The sequence below is a fragment of the Paroedura picta genome, chromosome 11 (genome assembly GCF_049243985.1).
Source record: "Paroedura picta isolate Pp20150507F chromosome 11, Ppicta_v3.0, whole genome shotgun sequence".
NCBI lineage: Eukaryota > Metazoa > Chordata > Lepidosauria > Squamata > Gekkonidae > Paroedura > Paroedura picta.
Genome location: NC_135379.1, coordinates 15,665,899 through 15,677,750, shown reverse-complemented (window position 1 = coordinate 15,677,750; position 11,852 = coordinate 15,665,899). Strand labels below are relative to the sequence as shown.

At 45.6% G+C, this 11,852-nt stretch overlaps 1 protein-coding gene across 1 annotated transcript; it reads left to right on the top strand.

The window, feature by feature from the left end:
- The first annotated feature begins 2,486 nt into the window (after nucleotides 1-2,486).
- Nucleotides 2,487-10,997, top strand: MSRB2 (methionine sulfoxide reductase B2). Its single transcript, XM_077304218.1, is given in 10 exon segments — nucleotides 2,487-2,512; nucleotides 4,070-4,170; nucleotides 4,173-4,219; nucleotides 7,514-7,520; nucleotides 7,762-7,812; nucleotides 9,132-9,189; nucleotides 9,191-9,218; nucleotides 9,220-9,267; nucleotides 10,061-10,080; nucleotides 10,835-10,997. Coding segments are annotated over 10 exon segments (549 nt in total).
- The last annotated feature ends 855 nt before the right edge of the window (nucleotides 10,998-11,852 follow it).

Genomic DNA, 11,852 nt, shown 5'->3' with positions numbered 1-11,852 from the left:
AGATATGAAAAGTTCAGTTGTTCTGTTAGTTTTGGGAATCCCGTCCTGATTATATTTTTGCAAAATGCACCCAGTTTATAGCCCACGGAGAAAGGCCATAGCTCAATTACAACGCCCATGGTTTGCAAGCAGTGGGCTATAGGTGGCAGGGCCAGAAAAGAATACCTGAGAGCTTTGTAGCTCTGCTGCCAGTCCAAATAGGTAGCAATCAGCTAGGAAGCCTACTAGTCTGACCCAGTATAAATCAGTGTCATGGGCATGATGCTCAGAATGGAGAAAGGGAATAACTTTTTTCTCCTTCTTCCATCATAGTAGTCCTGTAAGCTAAATAGAGAATACAAGGGGTAAGCTGGCTAAATTGTCTACAGTTTAGCCAGCTTACCCGTTGTCTTTTCTATTTATCTTGCAAGACCTCACTCACTGCTTCCAGAACAGCACTGTGGACTCCAGCATGCCTGTTGCATTTAATTCATAATTATCTGCTGTATTGTCCATGGCCTTTCTTATGCATTAAATCATTACAGTTTTGCTGTACTTGGTGTTTTTGTTTTTAATAATACACAGTGGCTTGACTGTTCTTGTTTTCAGTCCTCCAGGAACAACAACAAAAATGTCCTTGCTTGTTACAACGCCACAACGTCATAACACAATGACCTTGTTTTGGGGTTTAAAAAAATGATTTCGGACTGGGGTGTGTGTGCTCAAATGGCACAAAATGTCACTGGAAGATGACTGGGAGTTTTCGCCATGTGGCAATGATCGACAAGTTAAAAATGGCAGGAAGTTTTCACTCCTGTCTCTCGGCTATCGTGTGAGGAAACAAATTCGGGGGCAAACAAGGGGGAAGAGGGACAAATTCTCCCTAATACAGACATGGGACAAGGCAAAAAAACAGGGGACATCGTGACATAATGGCTGGTTGAGTCCTCTGTGTGGAAATAGTCAGACACTCCAACCCAGGGGTCTCCAGCCCACCAGCACATTTCCTTGCTCCTGACAAATGTTTTAAGAAAGGGAAGAGCCACCAGATGGGCTATTGCCCAGCAGGACTTCTGACTCCCCGCTCCCCGAGATATGATTGGCTGCAAGATTCAAAACAATATTGCTTGGGGTAGCAGCTGCCGCTACAGCCCAAAGATCTTCCTTGCATAACTGAAGGTAAACTGTGTTTATGTAAGGGTGTCCCGCTTTACTTAAAGGTGGTACTTAAATAATATAACAACTATTTAATAAAGAATACTACATACTTAGAGGTAAAGATAAAGGTTCCTATTCTAATCTAAATAGCTGGATGGAGAGAGATGCCTGAGGCACCTCCCTGCCATCATGTTGCAGGCTGGAGAGATGGAGAAGAAAGGGGAAGAGCCTGGGGAAAAACAGGAAATTACCCTCTAGGGGCAGGTCAGTAAGATCAAAGGTGAGCGGTCACTGTCCCTGTCTATCTCACTAACTCTATGGTAAGAGAGTTCCTGTTTACAGCCTCCACGTCAGGAGACATCGAACAGAGAGGGATTTTTTTTAAAAAGCATGTGCAATTTAAAAGGCATCCTATGAAGGAGAGCTTCTGCCTCAAATATTTAAAATGTTGGATTAGACAATATTTTAAATATGTGTTTTTAAAATAAACATTTTTATTTTATTTATTTATCATTTAATATAATATTATTTACAATAATATATTATATATAATATATAAAATAATATATTATTTAAAATAATACAATATTATTTTAAATAAATATTTAAATATGGGGGAACCCCCAACCCTCCCACACACATTTTAAATACAGTCTAATCCAACATTTCCCCCAATTTGTAGTTACTGTGTGACCTGGCACTTGCTTTAAAAATTAACGCTGTTGGTAGAGGTTTGGAACAGATGTAGTAAGTATTTGTCCCCTGTTAATTCCTAACTAGCACCTGCTATTGTAGACAAAGGATTTACTCCAAACACCGACATCAAAAATTCAAGAATGGGGGAAATGCTAAGATCGGAAGATATTTGCTAGGTTTGTTGTGCAATCATGATAACGAACACAATAAAAATGGTTGACGTTTTCTAGCTCTAAACAAAATGCTGAGAAATGCAAATTTATCTGTCCAAAAGGAACATTATTGTCTGTGATCCTCCTGTAAGGAGGGAATTGTTTTAAAATGATTAATCAGTGGTAGGCGACACCATGGGGTCATCTAAAATTAGTGGTAGGATAAATAATACATGCTCGTTTTCTCTGTTGGAAAAGCTGGCTCTCAACGTTCATGGTGGGGGATGTCATGGAGCGTACATTTCCTGGAAAACGGCTCATAAAGTTATTATGAAATTTGGAATGTTATTCTTCCAAGGCAGCCATTAATCTTTTTTTTTAAAAAAAAACCTTAATTGCACTGAAATAATTCCAGTTCTTCCTAAGGAACTGTTGCTAATTTATTGATGGTGGCAAGAATTATTTTCACTGGCTATTGTTGGCAGACACCTACTTACTAAGATGACAGAACGGCTGATAACAGTTTGGTAAAACAACATTTTGGTAATATAAAGTATGCCTTAAATTACACATTTGGGGAGAGAAGGCAACAGGGAATATAGCTTGATCGCGTCAGGTCTCAGAAGCCAAGCTTCTCACCTGCCTCAAGAGACCCTTGTTGGGGCCACCATAAATCTGCTGAGACTAGTGGTACTTTGCACACACACACAATTACATATCAAAATCCAGGAGTAGTGCGTGGCAGAGCAGAAAATAGCGTGGTTGCTTGAAAATGAATGCATGATAACTGGCTTTTAAGCTGAATATTGTTTTGGAAAACTGCAATTCGTGCAATGATATTTTTATCATCGTGAATAAATAAACTTGTTAAATGGTGGGGAATTAATACCTGAGCATGGCAGTGTCTTTATCCGTTCTTCTATGTCACCTGACGTGCTTTTGGTATCAGAAAGGGGGAGGGGGCTGTGGACAGTTTTCTGCTAGTGAAAGGGATGATGAAGCCCCTCCTGGCTCTGCCTTTGGAAACCAGTTTGTCCCCCCCCTTCCCTAATTTTGTAAGGCCAGGGTTACGGACAAATTTCTACTACTGCATGCTGCATAACTGTATAGGATGGCCCTAAAGATCACGGCAGAGTTCCCATAGCTGAAAAGGTGGTCTGGCATCCCAGAGAATATTTTAGAAAGAGGTCGTTAGCACAGTCCCAAATTCAAACCCTGGCATCTCCAGATTAAAATATTCTTCACTATAGAAGAAGAGCTGATATTTTGAATTCCACTTTTTACTACCTGAAGGAGCCTCAAAGTGGCTTACAATCGCCTTCCCTTCCTATCCCCACAACAGACACCCTATGAGGTAGGTGAGGCTGGGAGAGCTCTGAGAGAACTGTGACTGGTCCATGGTCCCCCAGCTGGCTGCATGTGGAGGAGGAATGGGGAATCAAATCCAGTTCTTTCGATTAGAGGCCACTGCTCTGAACCACTGCACCAAGCAGGATGGGAAAGGCCATTGTCGGACGCCTCGGAGTCAGTCTAGCTCTAGGGAAGCCAACAATCTGACTTGGCATAAGGCAGTTTTGGGCCTATAGCTGCTCAGCCCATTGCCTGATTGGCTGAACACCTAACAGTCAGTGCCGATGTTTTGGCTTGGCTCTGCACAATTCCTATTGCGTGCAAGGGAGAGGCAAGACACTAGTCTGAGGAAGGCAACTTCCATGCTGGAACTTGAAAGCAGGGCTAGGATCAAGGGGTGGGGACCAAAAGGATGTCTTTTTGAAGTCGTTTCCATTCTTTATGGTGTTTTTACTAACTGTGCGTAATCCCTGTTCATTGCACTCGAGGCCCTGGGAAACTTCAACATGCCTTTGGCAATTTCCTACTAGCAGTCCTGCTGCTGCGGTGGTAACCACAGCAGCTGTTCCGAGTGCCTGATCTTTCTGCACCTTCCCAGATGCAGCTACATCGCCTCTCCCTGGCTCCGGCTGTAAGAATAGCTCCACATCTGGTGCATGCGTCTACCCTCCAATCTGGCGTGTGAACACCTGTTCCGTGTGTCATGGGGCACAAATCTGTGGATTGCATTTCAGCACATTCCAGTGCGTTTCTCACTCTCCCACCTTTCCAGATAAAGACCGGGGCTCTCCGACAAGGCATGATGAACCACACGTTACCCCCGACTGGCAAAAGAACGGACTCCTGAGCAATTCTGTCCCACAAGGGAGAAAGGAACTGAAGTGGTAAGCCAAGGAGCTGCAATGGTTTTCAAGGCAGCAGGATGTGGGCGATCCAGAGACATGTTGGATGCAGTTTCTCCTTCTCCCTCTATTGGAAAACGTCTCTTTCAGGGCCAAACTCCCATTGACTGTGGCAGAGCTGCAGCATTAAACGTGTGAAGCTGGGCTCTGGGGAGGATAATTGAATGGAGGCCGCTGAGCCCTCCCTGCCCACATCTCCCTCTGCAGACTCTCCCAATAGCAGCTTTTCATAAGACTGGCTCAGGCCTGATTGACACATCTAGCGAGCTGCAGAAAATAGTGGAACGGCCCACTTTGGGCTGCAAGTGGTGGCTTCCACCTCTGGCAGCTCCTCTGCATAATGAAATTCAGAGCAGGCAGAAAACACAGCGAGGGGAGCAGATCTCCCTTCTCTCTTGGCTTGCTGCACTTGTTCTCTGTGTGTGTGTTTAAAAGGGGGTGAGGAAGGACTACAAAGTGCGCACCTCCCTGTTCTTCTTATGTGTGTTTGAATCAGGACTGTTTCTGATATTGCAACATAGGGGGGGGGGAGGAATGACCTCTGGAGATTCTGGGATGAAGCTGCCTGCAGTGGGTGAACTCATTCAGTCGTGGCCTCTTTGGTGTTTAGGTCATTTCTACCTCCACGGCTCAGGAATAATTTCTCGGGGTCTGGAACCAACTTGGAATAGTCCTCGTGATCGGATACGTACAAACAAATTTAAAAGTTAATCATTTATTTGCAAGGCTTATTCCTGGGCAAGGTCTCCTTCTGGAAATCTTCCTAGCCCTTAAGCCAATCCCTTTGTACTGCCTTAATTTGCAGGAGACACGCAGGTTGCAGGATGCAACTCTCCCTAGTTTTTAGCCTACCATATGTGTTGTCGCTCCTGTAGCCATTTCATATCTGAACTCGCAATTCTGTGGCAGAAATAAGACGTCATATCAGCGATGACCTGATCCTTTCAACTGGAGATACAAGGGATTGAACCTGTGACCTTCTGCATGCCAAGCAGGCACTCTGCCAATGAACCAAAGCCCCTCCCCAAGAGGCACCATATTAATAGACATCTGATTTAGTGCAGCAAACCTGGTCTGCTGTTTCCCGTTCTCTCAGGAAGACTGAGGCCAACCGTACAATTCTTCCCCATATGGTTTTGTTTCCAGCCAATCACATATATATTAAAGCAGGGGAGTCTCCCTCTCAGGTTCCATAAATCAAATCAAGTTATCGCCTAAGCAACAAAGGATAAAAGTTACTGTATAAAGACTTTGGCGTGTCATTACTTATTCCTTGACTGTGGAAGCCACGATAGCTTGCTCAGCAGAAGAAGAAAAGGGTTCTGCTTTCTCTACACAACCATGCAGGATAGAAGAGGAGTGGGGAATATGTTTGTATCCAGGGCTACATTGTCTTCACCTGCTTTAGAGGGCTCTGAGCTGGCCGGTGGTCCTTCCTGTTTACCTCGCTGAAGGTGCAGGAAACAGAAAGATCTGGCATTCAGCTTGGGTCCCTCACAGGTGGGCAGAGACCTTTGCCCAGTCAATCTCTTGCTGGGCTAGGCCAAATGGCCCTTGGTCCTTGAGCTGCCTGAGAATTATTCAGGCATGTGAACCCACTAGCTGAAGCTTTAGTCTTCTGGCCTACCAGTGTTCCTGAGAGATGATTGAGCAGCTTGAAAGCCAATGGAAAACTCCTGTGGGCCAGATGCAGCCTTGAGGTCACTGCAGGTGGGCAGTCATTGTGAATTCTTGAGGGGGCTGGAGGAGAAGGCCCTGGCAGTTCCTTCAAACTCTATGATTCTATTCTATGATTTGCCCATCGCTCATCTTCATATTCTCTGAGCATGCCAATTGAATAAATCCAGTAGCTCCTTGTATTTACTGCTGAGCAGTCTGCGAAGCTGTTTGTTAGAATCATCCAGATATCTTTTCCATGCAAAATGTCATTCTGCTTTTACAGTGTCCAGAGAACTTACTGTTTTCTGCTAGAAAATACAGAGGGATGACATGGCAACACCATCCACTGCAGGTAGGAAAAAGACCCTTTGGCCCAATTTTCACAATCCAATAGAATAAAACCAGTAGCTCCTCATGTTGATTGCTGAGCAGTACGCAAAGCTGTTTGTTAGAAACACCCCAACATCTTTTCCAAGCAAAATGTCATTCTGCTTTAACAGTGTCCAGAGCACTTACTGTTTTCTGCCAGAAAATACAGAGGATTAGGACTACATGCGACAGGAGCTTCCACTATTCTAGGTAACAAATTACAGAACTTTAATGGAACGTTAAACCTCTATCCAGTCATAAAATTACAACCAAGAGCCGTACTTAAAATTATCTCTGACTTGATTCAGGAGAGTTAAAATGGAGATCAAAGCACATGAAATATGCTGAAGGGATGGTGTATCAAAGGCTAATCTGAAGCATCTGTTAGGGGAATGCCCGCTTATCCATAAATGCTCTGGTGAAATACTTCAAAGAACACACAGAATTTTGAAGAGTGGTCTTCTTGTGACTCCTGGAAGGTTTCTAGCAGAAAATCGAAGCCGTCTACCTATTAATAAACCGAGCAAAGACAGTTGTGGTTGAAAGCTATTTTAATAGGCCACAACCTTGGCAGGGGGTTTCTCCAGTAAGTAAACACGGATGTGGAAGACTCAGGGAACTTGGAAACACACGTTTCTCAGATACAACAGAATCACCTTGGTCTCAGCCAAGAGGTGTTCTTGTGCTGCAGTGGGCTGTCCCCACGGATTTGCTCGAGTGGGAAGCCATGTTTGCCCCATTGATTTGTGGGAGGGTTCTGTGAGACCTGCCTAACACAGAATCAGCCCTGTTAGTTCTAGCAGCATAACTGGACAAGACTTGGTCTAGCCACTAACAGTGGATCAAAACATGTTCTGTATGTGTCTTCAGTGGGATAGGAGTGGTGTGATTGTGCAAAGAACTTGTGGTTCTACCAGTGAGGTCCTATGGAGCTGGCGTTGCATATGAGAGATCCCCCCTGCCCCTGCCCCTGCTATAGAAGCCTGCTGGGGGATCTTGGTCCAGTCATTCTTGCAGGGATGCTGTGAGAATGCAACGGAAGAAGGGAGAATGCCCGGGGTTGTTTGGAGGAAGGGTGGGGTAAAAGTGTACGAGGTTGTGATCATCCAAGTGGGCCGCCATATTGGCCTGAAGCAGCCGAACAAAGTCTGAGTCCAGCGGTCCCTTTAAGACGGAGAAAGCTTTATTTTCAGTATACGCTTTTGCGCATGCACATCCTTCCTCAAATACACCTGTCTTTACCTACAGGTAGAGGGTGAGCAGGAAATTAACATGCAGCACAGAGATGATTCACAGATTTAAGGACCAAACAGGAATAAGAGGCCTAGTGGCTAACATTACCATATGTTTGGGTTTAATTCTGGGGGAAGCCATAGTGAAGGAAATAAATATGTCAGAATCGGAGGTGAATGGGCGGATGTCTCCTTAATTGTGGGGTGCAGAGAGTGATTAACTGAGCCCCCGCCAGCCCTCCCCCATCTCTGCTTCCTGTCCAGCATGGAACTATCTTTGCAGTGTCTTCGTCTTTGAAGTGGGCCACTGGCTGTGTAAGGTCAAGATCAGTGTGATGACATGCCAGGTGGGGCCACCTGGATTCCAGTCCTCCCCCTTAGCCAGAAATCTCCCTGCTGACCTCAGGCCCCTTGGTTTCCCACCTCACTGGCCTCATGCAGGGTTGTTACAAGGACATTGGGGGGAGGGGATCCATGTCCAGCAGCTGGAACAGTTTGGACAGTGCCAAAAATATAGCTGACAGACGGGTAGCCAGGACCCCCCTTCCTTAAGGCGACCAGATTGTCCCACTTTTGGAGGGACATCTGGGGGCACCTGGCAAATGGTACCTATGTTGAAATTAAAAAATATATATATTACAATACTATTTTTGCGTTCTATGAAAAATTTTGTTGCTCCATATAGACCAAATTTTAATCAAGAACCAATCCCACCCCCCACCCCCGGTCAATGGTGTCCCGCTTTACCAATGTTGAAATCTGGTCACCTTTTCCTGTTTCTCTGTCAGGGGCGGCAGCAGCAGCTATCCCTGTGCCGTTCTGGAAGGTATGTGTGGGGCAGACGGGCTTTTAAAATCTTGAATGTGGGGGGTGCCCATGTGTTCATCCTCCACTAGGTGGCGCTAAAGAATAGCGATTGGGGTGCTGGTGCAAGAGCTGCCATCTCCCAGCGGTCTTCGGCAGCATTTAGTCAAGCTCTAGAACAGCTCCCAATGTTCATCTTTTCAGCAAAGTTGAATGAACATGAGCAAACCCCTTTGTTCTCAGTTTTTGGTCAGTGAGAGTTGTTGTGAGGATATGTTGTGGGATATGAATAAGTGTCCTGGTTTGGGTGACCCAGGGTCAGATCTTGGAAGCTAAGCAGGGCCGGCCCTGGTGAGGAGGGGTCTCTATGCCGTGGCAGGCAGTGGCAAACTGTGCCGTCTCTTGCCTTGAAAGCCTAACCAAGTCTCCATGAATCACTTCGCTTCTCCCAGATCCATCAGTGAAGGGAATGAAATGAAAGTGCAGGAATAGCTCTGCAGAGTAGCCACCAATGGGCAGCCATGACTATAACCCAGTTGGTCCAGGTCAACTGGATTTAACCCTTTTCCCAACTCTACTCGCATCAAGGGGGGGAAGCCCCCATTGGGTCCGTAGGGTTTCCTTTCATGCAAGGTTTTTTAACAGTGCATTTTTGAGCACAAAATGTATCCTCCAGTTAGGAGGATAAATATCCAAAGTCCAGCATGAAAGGGGAGGGGGACGATTAAACAACGTATTTGGAAGTGATAATGGTCCACATTAATGTTGCAGATTATGTTTATCTGCATCAAAGTAGAGCCTTTAATATTCAGTTCTGTCTTCCTTAATAGCTGGAAGAAGAAGGATGACTCTGGAAGGATGGCCTTCCTTTTCTGAGGCACACGGGACATGAAAGCAATGCTAATATCCTGAGACTGGCCTGACAACTCACTGGGAAAGAATGGCACCAAAGTCCTTTGCAAACAGGTACCTTTCACTTGTAGCATTTGTCTGCTAAGGGATTTAGAATGGAGTCCCCAAACTCTGTGAGGTCACTTAGACTGACCCACCCAAGTAGGTTGCATGGCCTCCACGGGGATTTGAACCCCATGTTGGGATGGGAGTCTGTCCTACCCTTGAGCCTATGGGAGGGCTGCTACGGTATCCAGTCTCCTTCTAGAGGGGGGAGGGGAATGTTGGAGGGAAACCCAGCAGGAGTTAGTCCAGGTCTACCTCAAAGAGGGTGCAGTCATAGTTTGAGTCTACCTCAGGAAAAGGTGAAAGGGTAACTCTGCCAGGCACCGTGGCAGAGTGGAGGGTACAGACTACCCATGCTTGAGACTTGTCTTGGAAAATGAACGTCTGGGACTGTTTAGTTTGACCCTTGGAAAAGGGCAGACTAGTGTGGGTAGAACTGCATGCACGTGTTTGAGGATCCCTCCCAGTGGCTACGTTGCAAAAGCCTGGTCATAACTACAAGCAGGAAAGGGAATTCAAATCACAGTCTGAAGCCATAATTAGCATAAGAGCCGCTGCCAGCCTTCTCCGGTGACCACTGGAGACCTGTGCTGCTGAACTGTCCTTTTAAATGAACCATGTTGATAAATAAATCTTCTTTCATATAACTCCTGCCTCAGTAATCTCTGCTTTCTTCTCACCACAAACTTACCTCCCGTCAGCAAACCTGAGGCCTTATTCTCAAAATACCAACAGAAGAACCTAACTGAGGGGAACCGCTGTGGGGAATGTTTTATTTCATTCGTTCTCCCAAATCTTAAAGGGCTGCGTGGGTCCCGTTGGGTGATTTATAGGAGTCTCTCACACTCTTATTCTTTTTGGCAGATTTGCATGGAAGGAAGCAAAAATTGTAATGCAGCAAATGTGGCATTCTGACATCTTACCATTGTCTGATAAGAAAGTATGTGAGAGAGTGTGTGGGGAAACACATTGTTTAATTGCACACATCCATCTAAAGACACCCCCAGAGCTCCTTGGAGGGAAGGAAGGCTAAAAATGCAATAAATAAAGATACTTCCACTTATGGTGTAATTGGTCCCAGATGAACCATCTGTAGGAACTTCTGGGGCCAATCTTGTACTGTGTACAATTTTCAAAAACATTAAATGTGATGAATGGCTGGGCAAGATGAGGAGTGTGTCTCCCCATTGGCTGATGTATATGGACCATGCATCGGCACCGATTTCCAACTTGCAGAAATGCAATTGATAGTGGGGTGCAGGTTGGAAAAAGAAGGACATCCTTCCCCATTTCTGCCTCATTTTTGCTTTGAGCTGGGTCTAAGTGGGATCTTCTCTACAGCTGCTTTTGACATAGGAAGCCACCTAATTAGAGCAAACAGGTTTCTTTCCTACCCCCAAACAAGTTTACCCAGGAGAAATTGCACAGATTACCTGGGATACCCAGATGTACCCAAAACATACAGTCTGAAGGGGGCAGAAACTGGTATTAAATGCAGGACGTCATGATTCTATGGCAGTTGCAGGGGTCATCGGCTCCTTTCCTGATGAAACCGGTCTCTTTTTCATTTATGTAGCTGTGCTTCTGTTAAAGAAGCCAGCCCTGCGACTGAGCCTGCTCTTCTTTTGTGGTGCCATGCTTCTCTGAGCCACATATTCAGTGACAGCCCTGAGCTCTCTGGGCAGAAGTTCTGCATCAATATCGTTTTGTTAACATATAAACCAAGCTCATTCCACTGAGGCATGCCACTTTACAACCTGCATGTCAACACTGCTTTCATGCTCAGCTCTAGTTCACCACCGAGAACCACCTAGGAAATTTATTAGGAAGAAGAAGAAGAGTTGGTTCTTATATGCCGCCTTTCTCTACCCGAAGGAGTCTCAAAGCGGCTTACCTTCCCTGCATGCACTCAAAAGCTCATGCCTTGAATAAATCTTTGTTGGTCCCAAAGGTGCTATTGGACTCTGATTTTGTTGGATTCCCTTAAGGCAGACCCAGAATCTCAATCTGCACACACATCCCTCTCTCTGCTTTTAGGCCTGTCTTGCATCTATCCAATTGAACGTACAACTGTCAGAAAGAAGGAATCTGCAGAGCTCCAGAGAGGCCTGATTTCCAGTGACCTCTGGTTGGAACAAGCATTTTTTGAGGGATTAGAACTGCAGGGCCGGGGGTTCACGTCCCCAAGCAGACCACCTTGCCACTGTAATTAAAAAAGGAGCGCTTTCTGGAGTACAAGGAAGAAGGAAGAGACAATCTCTGTTATCAGCGAGCCAGATCTAGCGTGAATGCTTCACCGGTCCCCTGCCCCAGCCATGACCTTGCCCAATCCTCAGCAGAACCTTCCTTCTGATTCAGGCTTCTCATTGTATTGCTATCACGGATCTCTTCTTGAATACATTTTGGTATTTGTGCTGGGGCCCTATTATGAGCAAAAGGTCATGGTCTCAGTTCGTTTCCATGTACAATAAAACGAGCAGCATGTACACCACATCAGTTCAGGGTCTCCCCCACCAAAGGGGTGGGGGGGGGAGAGAAAGAGAGAGAGGCCCTACATTCCATTTGGCAATATTTAAATCAGATTCTAACAAGAA